Here is a 17,293-nt window from a genome sequence, read left to right on the forward strand (position 1 = left end):
ATGTGCAACTATGATTCATCTTAGATTAAACCCTCGTTCCAAAAGAGTTTAGCAACATATAGCCAATCCTATCAAGAAACTACTCTATGAAAGTAAAGACACAAAGATTGCAATATGAAATGCGAAAGCTTAAAGGAGGGATAAGAGGAAACAAACTCTCGACACGAAGATTTATCCCATGATTCGAATTGTCACGAAGACGCCTCTACATCTAAGTTGTTGAAGCACTCACGAAGAGTATAGCTTCCGGCAATCAAGTCTCTTCCATGAACACAATCACGGTCACCTTGATCCCGCTTTCAACTAAGGAGCTTCACCACAAAAGATGAGGGTCTCCACAGCCCACCGTCGGCGGATACGAGCTTCTCCAGTTCCTGATGGCCACGTGCATCGCGGTCACACCCTCCGAGTTCCTCGCCCTCAGCATGGTGGGTTCCTCGTCGTCACCAGGTGTGGCGCCGCCGCCGGGGCACACTCGATGAGGTAGCACACCACGTCGACGTGCACGGCCCTCGCGGCGCAGATCAGGGCGTGTTGCTCAGGTTGTTCCTAGCCCGGATGAGCGAGGCATCCACGTCGCACATGATGCATGATCTTCACGTAGCCATTGCACTTGATCATTTCTTGCTAACATCACTGTACCGACGCTTGTTCCGATGGGGTGTCGGTTAAACCAGTGCTGAAGGCTTGGCTGCTGCGCACTTGACATCGTCTCTGGACAATAGTACGTTGATTCCAATTCCCATTCCCCACTCCCCAGCAGGCAGCCGCTTGCACCCTGCAGACCGACGCCCCCAACCTCGCATCCTCGCCCTGGGAGGCATCCAGCGGCCGGCAGCCGCCCGCCTCCTCCCCATCCCCGTGCCCGGCGGCCCTCCACCGTCTCCAGCTCCCCATCCCAGCCGCCGGCGGGCGATGCCGGTGCCCGCGCCCTCGCCTCGCCTCAGCCCCTCCCCGTGCCTCGCCGACACAGCTAGAAGGGAGGCCGCCGCCGCAGGCCCGCAGCATGGCAGCGACCCGGCGGGCACACGGCATCCCAGCTAGAAGGGGGTCTTGATTGTTCAATGCATTGTAACACTTAATTGTGGATTTGTGGTGCTACTGCTATGCCAAATTGTTATTTGTTACTTTGAACTTATGGATTTGTTGTTTGCCCTTATTACTTATAGAAACTAGTTAGTACCCCGCGCGTTGCCGCGGGCAGCCTTGTCATTCATAATTAAGCCAAAAAGTAATATTTATAGAATCACGAAATCTTTTAGTGGGTATTATTTGTGGACGTCATGGTTGATCGTATTAAATTTTACATGGTCACCAGAAGTTTAATATTTAGTGACACAAAAGCAGAAGAGACATATTTCCATTGTTGTTGCACTGACAAAAACATACACGGCTAAAGTATGTCATATAGTGAATTGGAAACACCTATGAACTAATTGGATATACATGTTAGACTGGCTATAAGCATATTGGTAGAATATAATTGATCAACGGAGGAATAGATGATCAAGTGGTTTGGAATGGAAACAGCCAAAAGTAGAAGACCTGTACAACATAGGGAAATCATTGTAAGCATCTGCATTGGTTAAGAGAACTAAGCCCGTATGATTATGAAATCTATCAAAAGAAACATTCTGAGTATGAAGTGTATATAAGAAGCATGGGCAAGCAAAGAAGGTAACTGTGTTACAGTGGTACCTGGAACTAATAATTACTCCGGCTTGTTAGGTCATTGAAAATCTCAGTGTATACCACGTTATGTGTGTGGTTTTCATACCCCTCAGAGTTGTTCTCAATGAGCACACGTAAGCCTGTAGGTGATGTCACACGTGAGAATGCAACATAAAGCTGCCCATGAGAGAATACGGGGCTTGGTAAATAGACGCCAACTTTGCTAAGTGTTTGTCCTTGGCTTTTGTTTATTGTCATGGCATAGGATACACGGACTGGGAATTGACGACGCTTTATCTTAAAAGGCCATTTTGGATCACATGAGACAGAAGTTATTCTTGGAATGTAAGCTTTAGATCCTGTAGCCTTTCCTGTGATTATCTGAGCTTCAATTATACGATGAGTGAGTTGTGTCACTATGAGTCTAGTTCCATTGCACAAACCTTTGGATGGATTCAGATTTCTAAGTAACATGATAGGGACACCAATCTTCAGTTGTAGATGATGGTCAGGAAGGCCACTCATTTGGATAGTGTTAAGGAACTCTTGTGGGTACAGAGATTCCATAGTGCAATAATTTGATGTCGGATCATCAATGGAATCAGAACTGTAGTATGACATTTCTTCTGTGGCTATCTTACAAATAATCTCTTTATTTATCATGGCAGCGACTTCATTTGTTGGTGCCAATATTGCTCGTTCACAGAGATAGGCTGCTAATTCCGTGACACGTGGAGTTGTTTCATATACAAAAGAAATCAATCCTGTAAGGTTCCTTTGTTCAGGTGGCAATAGAAGGTTGTCTGGAATTGGAACCCATGTTGTATCAGGTTGATCTATTGTACTGCCAGGAGTTGTGCCATCACCAATAGAGAGGAGCCACTCAGCAAATTTCTGCAATTCAATTCTTTCAGGGCCTGAAAGAGTTGGGCAGTTGAGTCTCATGTTTTCAGTTAATTCAAGAACTTTGCAGCACGGCCATATACGGGATCGAGTGATTGCTGCATTCATGATTTGTTGTTTCCTTGCGTTTGGGATGACCGGCAAAGTTTGCCTAAAATCACCACCAAGCACAACTGTTATACCACCAAATTGTTTGGTGGAAGCATCATCATTATTGAACGACATGATATCTCTTAGTGTGCGATCAAGTGCTTCGAAGCAATGTCTATGGTTGACAGGTGCTTCATCCCATATAATCAGGGATGTCTGTTGTATTAGCTCAGCCAACTGTGTATTTTTCTTAATTGCACAGACAGAATGCTCGTGGATGTCCAATGGAATTCTGAAACGTGAGTGGGGTGTTCGACCTCCTGGGAGTAACAGAGCTGCTATGCCTGAAGATGCAACTGCTAAAGCTATCTTTCCTTGGCTTCTAATACTATTGAGCAAAGTATTCCATAGAAAAGTCTTGCCAGTCCCACCATAACCATAAACAAAGAAAGTGTGCCCACAACCATTTAAGACTGAATGCTCTATGGTATCATAAATATGTTTCTGGCTTGAATTCAGTCTCTTGATCTGCTCATCTAGTTCAGCAAATGCACCATTTGAATTATAACTAAGTTCTTCCATAATGAATCTATTGGTGAGAATCCGAGAGGAACTGTGGTCTGGTTGTGGTAAGTGAAAGTGATCTAAGCTATATCCAGCATCTTTGAGCAGTTTTTCTAATTCAACTAAGACATATGATCTGATATGTTGGTCCATGGTTGTTGTAGGGAGTTCTGGAGTCAGTTGTTTCGCATGATATGCAATATCTTCTCCCATTGCCTATGTGTACTCATCAAGCAATTTGACAGGGTTGGTGACTTCACAAAAAAGCAATAATGTGACAAACAGCTGTCGCAATTGATAGGGAAGTGCCCAGTGTGCTGCATCAGCCATAGCATGGAACCATTCTTGATCGTCACCCAGCAAGCCCAATGCTTCACATGCAGCACGAAATGTTGGGTGCTTATGGCCGGCAACAGTGCGGAGATCAGAATAGCTTTGTGCTCCTTTGACTATATGCAACAACATGCGCAGGTAAAATCTTTCTCCTTCGTTAGGAGCAACATTAGCAATTCGACCAACCTTCCCACGACTATTTCGGCGTATATGCCAATATTTTCCATCACCATGCCATGTCCAGTGTTCAGGAAATTCAACATAGGTGTACTGTCTGGCTTCTGGATATTGTTGATTGGCATCAAACCATGCCGTTAGCTTAGTTATGAGATTAGATGGATTCTCAATGACCTGATCAAGATAGTCATCCTCTGTATAAAGAACACCATTTTGTAGCGGGAGATGAACAGCAAGGCGTTCTACTGATGGATTAGTGTAATGGATATCAAACTGAAGCAATCGCCATGCAGCATCGTTGGGAGTAACATATCTGCAGTCTAGATATTCCTTTATTTCATCAATTATCTCCGTAGGAGAGTCTGGATTGCCTCTTTTTCTCTTGAGTGCAGCTTTGGCACAATCAGGTCCTTTGTTTGTATACTTGAACAAATACTTTTCCATTCCATTGCGATTAACACTTTCAACATTTATATGTGCTTGATATTTAACCAATAAGTCTACATTGTGCGGTACCACAAATGTGTTATCAATTCTTACTCCATTTTTCTCAGTAGTAATACCATTATTTGGGCGGGCGTAAGTAACCTGACCATTACCTGCTATAGTAGCGGTTTCAGAAAAATTCTTTGGATAGAACTTATCACATTTTCCATCAACCATGCAAGGGGAGGACGTATTTAAGGATCCGCAAGGACCATGAATCATGAACTTAGAAACGGCCTCAAAACCTAACGGATCAACAGATGGATTTGGCAGTTGTGCGGATATAAAGGCATCTATTTGAGCAGCATCAATAGGCTTATCTTTTTTAAGCCATAGAATCAAATGGACATGTGGAAGGCCTCGTTTTTGGAACTCAATTGTGTAGACAACTGTGCAAGGCAACATATTACGATTTAGGAACTTTGGAGTAAGTGGTAAAGCATAATATATTAGGGGATGAGAAGAGCAGTACCTCCAAGTATAGGTCCAAAGAATTCATACTTCTCTATATCTTGTATGAGTAGTTTGAGTTTCATTTCAAAAACTCTGTCAACAATATCAGGTCTATCAGAAGTCTGTTGCCCTGGTATGAATGCCAAAGCTTCATCAATTTCTGGCCACAAAGCATTACATGTGAATGTGATGAATAGATGTGGGCATCCGAACCTACGACATAGTGCAACACAATCTTGATAGTTTTGGTAGTAGTAGCGGGGGCTTGCAGTGAATGATCCTGGCAAGTAAATTCGTTGCCCTGCAGCTGAACCTTGAGTGATCCCACTACTGACCGCTTCAACTAAAGCTTTATATGGGCTGGACCTGTATTTTTTTTGAAATGATTTCTTCCTGTAATATCTCAGGCGGTCATCCTCGACACAACAGTACGCATCAACTTCATAAGCTTGGGTTAGTCTCTTGGATCGCAAAGGGGTATTGAAATCGTCGGCTCTATCATGCAATCTGTATGAATAATATTCTGCCATGGTGACAACCTTTCGCTTGATCTTGTTGGAGCGACTACATCTTCTATACTTAATATTCTCATGGAAGCCATCTTCTCCGTAAGGAAACAACAGTGGATATTGCATTGCCATAAATTTGCAATGTGTTTCTTTCACTCTTTGGAGCTGACATGAGTGATCTTGCACTATTAGGTCGCGCCCCTCTTCAGTGGTCCCTAAATCATTCACAACCAAGCCGACCACTTCAGATGTAACTGGGTCACTATAAATGTTGCCATGCTGGGTTGGGGTGGAAAATAGCTTGACAGCATAACGATCGTCTGGTTCACCAGATTGGTTGTTTGGCTGCATAGATAGTCTATCACGGGCAGTTCGAAAAACTTGCACAACTGAGTTGTGTGTATCAAGCATGGTTATCAAGGAAGCAACAATAGCTTCGTTTGGTTGAAAGTCACTGTTTGAGGTTGTTGCAACAGCTATTCTGTTTCTAACCTCATTATCAGTGTCAAAGATATATAACTGGCAATACTCAGGTCTTGCTTCATCGTTTGGAATTAGTGATCCTATTCGATGACATAGTTGGCCACTAATTTTGAAGACATAAGGGCCACGGCCATCGTTGATAGAATTTATGACATTGACGCCCATAGAAGTCATGGCAAACATAGAATTGTACCGTCTGATGTTATCAAAGAAATGTCTTGATAGTGCAGGATCCTTTCCTGTCAGAAGGCCAAGTAAGGGCTCCGGAGGTGGCTTGTAAGGAGGTAGTAGAATGCTTCCTCCTCTGCAGCATTTGTTATATACTGGAGAAGTTGTCCGTCCATGTCCATGTCCACGTACTCGTTCCTCAGCCCAAAAGCGAGCACCACAATATGAGCATGTTTGATTCTGACTTCCCAAATAAAGGGGTGCGAAAACAGTGCCTGAGAATGAGAAAATTGGGGTAAACAAAAACTGTTAGCATATGAGGTGATCAACCAACCCCTTGTTGAACTAAATGTAGGTAAATGGTATTTTGAGTTTCGCTATTATCATCATATATAGCCAAAAGGTCATTATTCGAAGCTGAGGCACCATGTTTTTGAGAATAGAACTTGCCAGATATTTGTATGTGTGTTTCGCCGGTGATTCTTTGATTGCAATATTAGCAGCTTCATATAGCAGCAGTCTGAGATAGGACCTGAATGTCCTCTTAGGGAACAATTCCCTGTGACATATATATGCAGGTAAACATGTATGCACTCGGTGAACAAAAGAACCTAAATTAGTGTATCGAATATGGAAGGGACAGTATGGACTTTAACAACTTACGGCGGTGTCGGTTATGAAGAGGAGGCTCTGAATTCTCTGGGAAGATGTAAATATGTGTAAGAATGTTATAATGAATTGTAGGAGGCAAAATTGACTACATATGCCTATGATAACTATGGAAATGCACCTTCCTGTCTTCTAGAAGCTATAGCTGCCTTACGTTTCTTACGTGTTTCAGCAGCAGTAGATGACTCTGGCCGTGGCAAATCTATTGGAAACAAAGAATTCGAATTAGTGTTTGTAAATGTAGAAAGCGGCACAGTTTGGTTGAGCACGAAGCAATACAGGTGGCATTAGACGTGACAAATCTATTGTGAAGAAAGATTAATGAACCACAGTTGGCAGAATAATAATTATAGTGTAGCAATTCAATACTGTAGAGAGAAAAAAAACTGTGATGCAATAAGCAAGCTGTCAGTTAGCATCATGAAGCACCAAAACTGATGATTTACCTGAAGATAGCAGGGCTCGTTGTCTGACCACTCTCTGTGATGGAAGGAGAGATTCTGAAATGGAGCTTCCTAACTGAGAAGCCGGTATGGATGAATCATTATTTGTCAATTGCTCATTGGGGGGTCTCCCTGTACCACAGACCATAGACACACATATTTTGTGTAAGAAAAGTATGTAGAACAATGCTCTGCCAATAAGATATTTATGTATATGTATGTGTCTGTGTGTGTGTATATATATATTTATCGTTGATGCCTGAAGCTAATGTTTGACCTCCAAATGGCTGACCTGTATGAGCAGCCTTCCGCTTGCGTGCTTTGTCCATAGTTCAAGATGATTCTCTACGATACTTTACTGGAGTTGTTGAGCACGCCATAGCTAACAGCAAGCAGAAATGATGGATCTATTAATACTTTGCAAAGGAGAGGTGGCTGATGCAATGAAGAAATTATCAAATTCTGGTCTAGCATACGAAAACATGTCACAGTAACATGTTTCCTTGTGGGAAACAGCAGAGGCAAATGTTTGTTTTAGGAAAACAATGTAATGGGAAAAGTAAGAGCAAAAGTTGGATGAAATAGAAAAAGACAGTCTAGGCATGAGGCAAAAAAGATGAACATACGAAGCACGTAGGATAATATGAAAAAAAATCAGACCATGCTTTATTGGTCTTTTTAATCGAAATGGAAGTCCACAGTTTAATATAATCTACCATTGAAAGCGAAGCTGTATGAATGACCTATGCTTCGTTGGATGGCTTCAAATATTTAGCAATTCTGAAACCACACATGAACTGTCTAAGTAAAAGCAGAACAAATGTATTAGTGTAAATGATTAGGAGAAGAGTGGCACACCATATTCATTTCAGCCATTATTGTCACAACTGGGAAGCATACAATGAATCCATATTCAACCTCTCTATGTAATTGCGAACCTGCATAACCCTTCTAACAAATTAGCTACCTGCATCTACTTTAGGCGCAAATGGCAATACAAATTGGAGCAACCAATTCTGTAAAAAATAGTGAGGGAGAAATGCAAGCTAGAAACATTTGGATCTCATGTCTCTGAACAAAGGAGCAAGGACAGTGAGCGATGTATATGAATATTTAAAAGGAAGTACTATTTAGCTTGATTCATGGAGGCGCAGTTTACCTGTAATTAGGTATTTGTTTGATGGGGACGTGTTGCTGCAGCAAGAAAACACAGATGGGCAGATGTTGACTGAGTAGAAGTATCACTGTTGCTGCAGCAAGAAAACACAGATGGACAGATGCTGACTGAGTAGAAGCATTACTATTCTGAGCTGCCGCCCGCGTAAATCAGCTCCACTGCACAGCGCGGCAAAAGCAGTAGATGTGAGGGGGAGAAGCAAGGGCCATGAGATCGAGGAAATAGAGTATTAACCTACCGTAACAGGGGGAACCGGAAAGAGCTTCGACGGCATGGGGGAGCACAGCGCTCGCTGGGCTGCAACTGCAGGGAGCAGGCGCCGGAGAAGAGGCTGCCGTGGCAGCGAACGTCAGGTCACAGAGAAGAAGAAAGCCAGCGTGAAGGAGAGGCCGCTGAGGGAGAGGACGATTGGATCCCTGTGAGGTGGCCGGAGGAAGAGGATAAGAGCAAGGAAGGAAAGCTCGAGAAAACCTCCGCTGCAATGGACGGATGGATGCATTGGCGCCGCAATCTGAAGGCCAAAGGCAGGCGGAAACGTGGCCTCTTCAGGGAAGAGTTTTGGTATACAGAAATAGAGAATATGGTAGATGTGTTGTTTGACTGTCTAAATTAATGAATTTATGCATTTTTATTATATCTATTGCCACACCCATGGGCACCCGAAACACGCCCGAGGGGTGCGGGTGCAGAAATGCACCCGCGGGTCTGCCTACAGGCGGGTTTTCCAAGACTCCGCGGGTTTGCCTGCGGGTGGGTTGTCATCAAACTTGAACCCGCATCCGCGGGTGCCATCCCTAGTGAAGATCTGAGGCTGCTTCTCCTACTGAATGAATCAAAAATTGAAGGTTCTGGTACACAGCTCAAGCAAGCCCCAAATTTTGTAACTTGTAAGGCTTGGCTAGCTTCAAACTAGACTGACATCTGAAGCACGAGTTGACCAGAGCCATGCTCTGTTTACCGCGGTCGTCATCAAGATCAAATACTGTCAGATCATGTAGGGAATGAGTAAACATCGCACTCAGATTGCAGGAGAATAGTGGAAGAGAGGCAGTTCTGAGTTGCAGGTGACCGCAGGTACGCCACGTCCCGGAGAAACGTGACGAGGATCAGGGCGAGGATGAGCAGCGTGGCCAGCATCTTGAAGAGGTTGAGCCAGGGCGTGCGCGAGAGCAGCAGCTTCTGGCAGGGGATGGGCCGTGGGCCCAGCAGCACGCCGAGGAGCCCCTTGAGCCCGAGCCGCGCCCATATGGGCCTCGCCAGCACCACGGGCCACCAGGTCGTGCCCGGGTGCGCGAAGACCACGGACACGCACGCCATGGCGCACACGGCGGCGTCCAGGCTCCCGGCGGCGGCGGGGACCCCGGCCGCCGCTCCCGGCGGGCTGAGCGCCAGGTGCACGCCGAAGGCGAAGGTGGCGATGACGAGCAGGACGCCGACGTGGAGCAGGTTGGAGGACCAGACGTGGTAGCGGCGGCGGTACCTGGGGTGCACGGTGGAGAGCCCCGCGTACATCAGCAGGCACGTCGCCACCGTCGAGCACATGAACGCCAGGGCGTCACACAGGACGAAGGCCCGGAACGCCGGCCTCCCCGCGGCTGCGGGCACGGCGTCGGCGGCGACCCCGGGCACGGCGAAGGGCGCCCCGAACGTGACCGTCGCGATCAGCACGGACCCGACGGCGCGGTTCTGCGTCAGGCTGGTGTACTTTCTGAGCTCCCTCTCGGAGCCGGTGTCCCCGGCGGCCCCGGCGGTGCGCTTGTCCAGCAGGTACTCGTCGCGCCGCCGCGGGCTGCGGTGGGCGCCGCACCACGCCAGGCACTGCACGATGAGGACCTCCGGGTTCATCGGGTACGTGTACCCGTGGTCGAGCTCGCTGATGGCCACGTCCAGCGGCGTCGCGCCGTCGTTGTTCATGACGCTCAGGTTCACCCTGGCATCCTGCGCCAGCAGCATGGCCATCCTGTCGCGCCCGTGCTTCACCGCCAGGTGCAGCGGCGTGTTCCCGGCGCCGTCCCTGGCATTCACCATCCGCCGCGCGAGCCTCGGGTTCCGGCACACGCGCTGCACCACCTTCTCCTTCCGGTGCTCGATGGCGCAGTGCAGGACGTTCCGGCCCCGGTTGTCCAGCAGCTCGTCGCTGTTGGGACACGCCTCCATGAGCAGCTCGATGACGTCGATCTTGCCCATCTTCGCGGCGGCGTGCACGGGGAAGAGCCCGTCCGCGTCGGGGATGTACGCCAGCGACGAGTCCTTGAGGAGGAGCAGCTTCACTGCTCCGAACTTTCCAGCTGAGGCGGCATGGTGGAGGGCGGTGTTCCCGGAGTTGTCCACCTTCTTGGCCAGCGTCGGCTCCCAGCACCACAGGGACTTGGTCATTTCTTGAAACATTCCGCCAGTTGCGTTGCGTGCGACACATAAATCAGGAACCATATATAGCAGAAGTACGATGCGAAACAAAGACTCGAAGTACCTTCGCTGACAAGGACCGCTGCGTGCAGGGCGGTCTGTCCATGGGGCCCGGCGTAGTACGCCGGAGATTTCACCCCATCCTCGGGAGGCGAGCCTCCGATCAGGACGGCAACCATGTCGGCGCGGCCTAGCGCGGCGGCCAGGTACAGCGGGGAGAAGCCCTTGCCGTCCACCACCGCGGCCAGCCCACCGTCGGCGGACACGAGCTTCTCCAGGACGGCCTCATGGCCGTTCCGGATGGCCTCGTGCATCGCGGTCGCGCCTTCCGAGTTCCTCGCCCTCAGCATGGAGTCCTCGTCGTCACCGGGCGCGGCGCCGGCTTCCGACGACCCCGCCGCCGCCGCCAGATCACGCTCGATGAGGTAGCACACCACGTCGACGTGCCCGGCCCTCGCGGCGTAGATCAGGGGCGTGTTGCGCAGGTTGTTCCTGGCCCTGATGAGCGAGGCGTCCACGTCGCACATGATGCGGACGAGCTCCATGTATCCCCGGCCGGCGGCGGTGTGGAGCGCCGTGTTCCCCTCCGAGGTGACGCCTTTCAGGCACCTCCGGCCGAAGCCAGCTTCGAGCTTGCCTCCATTGTCGCTGCTCAAACCGAGAACCTGTTCTAGGAGCGCCTTGTCGCCGGTCGCGGCGGCTCTGAGCAGCTCATGGTTCATCGTGTGCGGGGTGTGGCGTGGTGGTGCCCCTGCTGAAAGAGACATGACCATGGTGTGGTTTGAGCACAGCATTTGTGTCCCAGTCCTCGTAGAGTATTTCCTGATGGTTCAGTGCAGTTTAAGCGAACGCTCCTGCATTCATATACTAGCTAGATACATGTGGGGGTATTTGCACGGTAATTTACCCCATCGGGAAGAAGAGTCAAACACACAACCGCGTAGGTCTCTACCTCTATCAAAATAGTCAGCATCAAGCATGTAGAAACGTACACAGAAAAGACCAAATTTGTGCTGGATGACAAGCAAAAGCGCGGGACGCTGCAAACCTGAAAAGTTTCAGGATATGAAATCCTCGTGAAGTTACATGAAAATTGAGCTGCATTAAACATGCTACATTAATTGATCACAATTCACTTAATCTATGCTTTCCAAGACCCATTCAGATGTGTCACGGGCACTAGAAGTCTTCGAGTATCAATTTTACCCGGCGAAAGAGGTTAGAAAAAGAGCATACCGAGCTCATGCATGAGAGTGAAAGTAATAGATAAATTTGATAGGCCAATAGTCCTAAGTAATCTAGTGATTTTTTAGATTAAGGATAAAAACATCCGGCCTCTACAAGTAATCTAGTGATAATATTCAAGATGCAACACGGGTGAATATTAGGAGGTATATGTTATGATCGTCATGCTCAAATAACTACTACCTCCATCCCGGAATATAGCTATCTTTAGATTTTTCCCAAGTCAAACATTTTAAACTTTGACTGCAGATGATAAAAAAAGAACTATAAAGGTTGACAACATAAACATATCATGATATTAGTTTATTCATACCGGAACCAACTATCGTAACATGTAACCTTTTCTATCTAAAAGTAATTAGTTTTAGAGATATTGTTGGTCAAAGATGAATATGCCTAACTTTGATCAAATTTAAAAGTTGCTATATTAAATTTTGGGACGGAGATGGCATGTCTTAGGGAGAAAAACAAATGTTTCATGAATCTGGCCCTCTGAGACATTGACTGCGTGCAGTCAAGTTCTTACATCATTCTCAGCTCATAAGCTAATCAAAATGAGTATATAAAATAAGAGAAGAACTCAAACGCAGGTTTGCTACCCTTATTTGTAAAATTTGTAATGATTCATTTTGCATTGACTAAATGATGCAACATGCACTGCCTTGTCCTCCTTTCAATTCTTTACTGACGTCGACACATGGGGGAAGTGCACTGCACTGAGTCCATCCTAGATGAGACAAACAAAGCCAACCACCACCTGCCGTGTCGAGGAGTATCAGAGGACGTGAGTAGCTGGCACTGTCGTAGTGTTGTCCATCACAATCGAGCCTCAATCATCATGAGGAATTGAGGTTAGGAGAGTAGCGAAATTGCGAGCGAGGGACGGGAATTGTTCCGCGACTACAGATCATCTCCATCCCATTACCAGTTGCACGCGGTGTGAACCAGTCAGGATCTCCTCCAACAGGAAAATGGCATGGAAGTTCGGGCAAGCAAAGTAGGAGACCACGGAGGAAAATTAAGTTGGCAAGGTAAGAAACATTTGCTTGCTGGATAATTGTTTTCACTGCTAAAAAAATAATTTTTAGAGGCGGGCCAAACACTTTTATAGGGGCGTGTGTGGTTGCTTTTCGCAGCTACAAATAGCTATTTGCAGAAGCGGGTAACGTACTTGCCCCTGTAAATATCAAAAATAAAAAAATAAAAAAGGAAAAATATTTTAGCCCACTAGGCCCCTACTGTATAGGTCCAATTTTTTTTGACGAAATATGCACAATTGCATAAACAAGGGTTCAAACCAATTACCTGAAGCCTCGTGCACCCTCCTCTCCACCACACTACACAATCACTTTTGACTCTATGAGGTATGCTATTCTTTCATATTAATTCTGAAATTGATTTGTAGGAGCAAGTCAGTAAGTGATACCATCACCTGCCCTAGAAATCCATTTATAGGGCGGGTGACACCACCGCCGCCACTAAAATGTTTTTCTATTTGATTCTAAAAATTCATTTAAATTTTGAAATATAGAAAAATAAATAAAAAAGTGAAACTTCTACACTATAGTTATTATGAACTATAAATACAAACAAGTATATTTTAGTTTATACAAATGTTAAGATTGTGAAAACCTTAAAGTATGACAGTAGTTGTATGAGATTCCAAATAATCCTAGACATGTGGAGCACAACTATTAAATGATCTTGTGATTCTAAAAGATTGTAAATGAATAATGTATAAACTATAAAATTTTAGATCATACAACTACAACTTTTATATGGAGCTACTCGGTTGTTAAAAAAATTAAAACTGCTAGATTTTAAAATTAGAGAATCTATAATTTTTTGGACTATTAAATGACCTTAAATAAAAAAAGTTATCAACTGCAAAAATTTAGGTCTCATCAACCTCTATAATTTTGACATAAAGTTTACTTCATCCAAAATCATATGAAAAATTATGATTTTTTTTGCATTGAACCATTTGTAGGAACGGGTCATGTTGTCATCCGTCCCTAAAAATGCATTTTTAGGGGCGGGAGACGCCATCACCCGCATCTAAAAATGGCATTTCTAGGAGCGCATAACGCAATCACCCACTCCTAAAAATATATTTCCAGTGGCAGGTCGGATGCTACCCTGCTCCATTTGCAAGGATGGGTTATCTTTGGGCTGCCCCTAGAAAAAAAATGGGACACTCCTACAAATCATTTCTGTAGTAGTGTTTTCTGGTTGAGTTGTGTGCACTTGAATATGAATTAAAAAAAACTAAATTTAAATTCATGATTTGTGTGATAACTTGAAATTTCATTGCAACATGTTGCTCGAATTAATTTCCTAAATTCTTATGGTACAATTAGTAAATTTAGAAGAATTTTCCTAGATTTCTTGGAATCATCATGAAGGTCAAATTTATTTAAAAAAAATTAAAAATATAACAAATTTGAATCCTTCCTTGTTTGAAATCTGCAATAGCTATGGCTCTAAATCCATGCAATTTAGGTTGCACTTGAAATTTAGTATCAGCACAAAGTTGGTAGAATGTTTGGAGACTTGGAAGGTCATTGTCATATGGAGAGAAAGAAATAGTTACTTCCAATGATAATGCCAAATGCATGGTCCCTTGGTTTTACTATGAGAGATAAGTCTTGTGGAGTACCATCGTACTCACGACGCTACAATTAAGTTCATCCGATTGTTTCTAGAGGGCATAGTCAACGAGATGGTCATCTCTCCAGCGCTGGCAAAGTGGTTGAGTTGTTGAAGCCTGATCGAGTTATGTAGGTGGTGTCTTATGGACAATGACGCTATCTCTTGTTTATATTGCGATTTATTTCACTATGTACTATAAGTGTTTTCTATTAGATCGACTTCTTTTCACTCCATCATTCAATTCAAAGTTTAATATCCGAGATAAACACTCAAAATTATTCTTGAGAATAGCCCTAATGTTTAACTTTAGGTACTCTAATTTGAGAACTCGTAATCTATCCAAGACTTGTAACATGTCAAAATTTTCCTCCATATTGTGTCATTGTGATGATGACTATGTTGTGCAAAGCGATATGCATGTTGATTTTAGGCGTTTTCATGAGATGGGATGTCCGTTATTGTTATATACCCACGAGACGACACCTTACAAGACCTAGATCCACCAAAGCCCAACCAACCAAGGCCACAGGCCTAACTCAACCCAAAAAACTAGCCCGGTGTGTGAGGGCTGAACCACCTTATATGTTGTGCCCCCCCCCCCCCACCATCAATTTTCAATACAGGGTGCTACATCTAACAAATTTTAATTTAATTTAGCTTAGTTGTGTTGACATTTAGACGTGTGTTAGCATGTGTCACGCCAAACGGCAAGCACGTATATGCTAGCTCTCATGAATAGTTAGTGGTCTAATAAAACCTAGTGCATTTTTTTGACAGTCCCTCATAGATTACACAAGTACCAGTTGATCCAAGTTTCAGTGGCCATGACATATATAGTTATCTAATCGAAGGATTAATGCGGAGGCTATAAAAAGATTCTTCAATCAGTAACATAGTGAGATGTAAAGGTGTGTCGCGTACCATTGCTGGCGAAAGCCTCTGCTTCTTCTGCGTCTGCAAGATTCAGAATACCATTGATCACGCTATTCTTATTACATGTTTTTATGTACACAAGAGGACGAAATTTGAACGGATGAAGTGATGAAATATGAACATCCGGTTAGATACTAGTAGTTTGGAATGGAACAACGATCTGCTCAGCAATACCAAACAAAGTATCGAATTTTTATTACAATTCTATCTCACATGTATACCCTTGTTCCCTTAATATGCATGATCTGGACATGTATATATATTATCTATATAAATTACTCCTGAACGTGATCAAAACCTGAAAAAAAAAACAAGAATGCATAAAACAATCTCAAGCACGGTAACCATAAAAAGATGGGTTTTTAAAATTACGGCCTGCAGAGAGCTGCTTCCAGTCCTTGGCAGGCCAACGCACTGCTCCACACATCATCCCCGCCGGAGCTGCCGCCTTGGAGGCTCATGGCGTCCTCGGGCAGCGGATCGAACGGCTCGTACTTGGCCTCCGGGTGCCACGTCGACGGCAGGATCAGATCGCCGTCGTCCGTCGGCAACCCGAGCGAGTCGAAGCAGCTCTGGTCCACGCTGAAGCTGAGCTCCCCAAGCACCTCCGTGCGCGCGTCGGGGCACTGCTGCGCGGCTGCTCCGGGATCCGCGCTCGCCGGCGCGGAGAGCTCGCCGAACTCGTCTTGCGCTCGCCGGAAGGGATGGTGATCCGGCGGCGGAACGTTGGGGCTCGTTTCACTCGATGAGCCGCTCAAGGTGTCGAGCGATTCCGGCAGGATGGCGGCGCACTGCTCGACCGCCGCCGCCGGCTGATGGTTCAAGAACTTGGCGTACAGCAACGCCAAGTCAATCGTGGATCCATGGACCGCGGCCGGCTTGTCGGCGGCGTCCATCGGCTGGCAGAGGCCGGACGGGCTGCCGACCATGCCTTCCAGGAGCAGATCCGGCCGCAGCGTGCCGGGGAACGACGACGACCGGTGCGCGAACGCCGCCGCCGCGCCACCAGCACCACCGGCCGCGGCCTCGCCGGCGACGGGCACGGCACGCGCCGGCTTGCCGCGGCGGTTCTTCCGGCACCCGCCGCCGACGGGCACGTTGCGGAGGGAGCCGCCCTTGGTCCAGTAGCGGCGGCAGCCCTTGCAGAAGTAGCGCGGCTGGCTGAGGCTGTAGTTGTTGTAGTAGCAGAACTTGGTGTTGGGCGAGTCGCAGCGAGGGCAGCTGGGCGCCACCTCTACGTTCGGCCGGTACCGCCGGTGGTCGAGCAGCGCCGCCGCCCGCCGCCCCGCAGCCGCCACCGCGTAGGGCAGCTGCGCGCCGCTGTCGCAGTGGGAAGACAACATCCGCGTCACGACGACGCCGCCGCGGCGCTGCTGCTGCTGCGGCGGGAGGAGGAGGGTCTCGGAGCTCTCGGCGAGGCGCGACGCCGATGATGAGGAGAGCCGCTGCTTCATCTGTCAGAGGAGATCGATGGATCGAGCGGATGACGGGGCGGTGTATATATGTGGGGGAGAGCGCGCGGCGTCAGGACGAGTTGGTTTCCTCCCCATGTTTCTCCGGTTGGTGGGTGGTGCATGTGCATGAGATGGAGCTACCAGTACTAGCAAGCCTGTGCCGATCGCCACCACGGATTGCCTGCGGTGGCTGTGGATCGCGGACATGCCCGAGTGACCTGGCCTGGCCGTGCGCGGTGAAACGGAGAACGGGCGAATCAGAAGGTACCAGCAGAGCCCCCAACAACCAGTGTCTGTGCAGTCCCTGACTCCCTGTTGCGATCGAGACAGCAGTAGTGCGATCCATTGATGGGAACGTAGAAAAAAAAATTGAGGTTAGAAGCAGAGGAGAGCCGGGATTCAGGCCCTCTTTAGTTCCGTGAAGTGAAGTGTAAACGCAAAAAAATTTTGCAAAAGAATCTTACCAATTTGAAGTAC

The 17,293-nt window shown here is 46.8% G+C and overlaps 4 protein-coding genes across 12 annotated transcripts; all 4 read right to left on the bottom strand.

The window, feature by feature from the left end:
- Positions 1-1,346: 1,346 nt before the first annotated feature.
- Positions 1,347-5,886, bottom strand: LOC120698547. Of its 2 annotated transcripts, XR_005684891.1 has the most exons (3): positions 4,697-5,886; positions 1,699-4,613; positions 1,347-1,545 (listed from the first exon to the last, which is right to left on the bottom strand). XR_005684891.1 is itself a non-coding variant. In XM_039982217.1 (2 exons), exons 1-2 carry the CDS (start codon positions 5,850-5,852, stop codon positions 3,445-3,447), a joined length of 2,325 nt encoding a protein of 774 aa, XP_039838151.1. In that variant the 5' UTR covers positions 5,853-5,886; the 3' UTR covers positions 1,586-3,444. The 2 variants fall into 2 exon arrangements, 1 of the variants encoding a protein (XP_039838151.1); XM_039982217.1 differs by lacking the exon at positions 1,347-1,545 and having other exon boundaries at positions 1,586-4,613.
- On the bottom strand, positions 5,703-8,616 carry LOC120698548. 8 transcript variants are annotated; one of them, XM_039982220.1, is made up of 10 exons: positions 8,365-8,616; positions 8,109-8,284; positions 7,808-7,887; positions 7,666-7,729; positions 7,242-7,331; positions 6,953-7,081; positions 6,628-6,708; positions 6,488-6,536; positions 6,288-6,396; positions 5,703-6,112 (listed from the first exon to the last, which is right to left on the bottom strand). In XM_039982220.1, exons 5-10 carry the CDS (start codon positions 7,276-7,278, stop codon positions 5,912-5,914), a joined length of 606 nt encoding a protein of 201 aa, XP_039838154.1. In that variant the 5' UTR covers positions 7,279-7,331; positions 7,666-7,729; positions 7,808-7,887; positions 8,109-8,284; positions 8,365-8,616; the 3' UTR covers positions 5,703-5,911. The 8 variants fall into 8 exon arrangements, with proteins under 8 accessions (XP_039838154.1, XP_039838155.1, XP_039838152.1 ...); XM_039982221.1 differs by lacking the exon at positions 7,666-7,729 and having other exon boundaries at positions 8,109-8,199; positions 8,365-8,613; XM_039982218.1 differs by lacking the exon at positions 7,666-7,729 and having other exon boundaries at positions 8,365-8,613.
- Positions 8,617-8,924: 308 nt separating this feature from the next.
- On the bottom strand, positions 8,925-15,244 carry LOC120698549 (ankyrin repeat-containing protein At5g02620-like). The gene is made up of 2 exons (XM_039982227.1): positions 10,597-15,244; positions 8,925-10,504 (listed from the first exon to the last, which is right to left on the bottom strand). Exons 1-2 carry the CDS (start codon positions 11,324-11,326, stop codon positions 9,117-9,119), a joined length of 2,118 nt encoding a protein of 705 aa, XP_039838161.1. The 5' UTR covers positions 11,327-15,244; the 3' UTR covers positions 8,925-9,116.
- A 279-nt stretch (positions 15,245-15,523) lies between these two features.
- On the bottom strand, positions 15,524-17,036 carry LOC120698550. Its single transcript, XM_039982228.1, has one exon. The coding sequence runs from the start codon at positions 16,814-16,816 to the stop codon at positions 15,731-15,733; it is 1,086 nt and encodes a 361-aa protein (XP_039838162.1). The 5' UTR covers positions 16,817-17,036; the 3' UTR covers positions 15,524-15,730.
- Between the last annotated feature and the right edge of the window lie 257 nt (positions 17,037-17,293).

This window comes from Panicum virgatum, chromosome 3K (assembly GCF_016808335.1).
Source record: "Panicum virgatum strain AP13 chromosome 3K, P.virgatum_v5, whole genome shotgun sequence".
In the NCBI taxonomy this organism is placed as follows: domain Eukaryota; kingdom Viridiplantae; phylum Streptophyta; class Magnoliopsida; order Poales; family Poaceae; genus Panicum; species Panicum virgatum.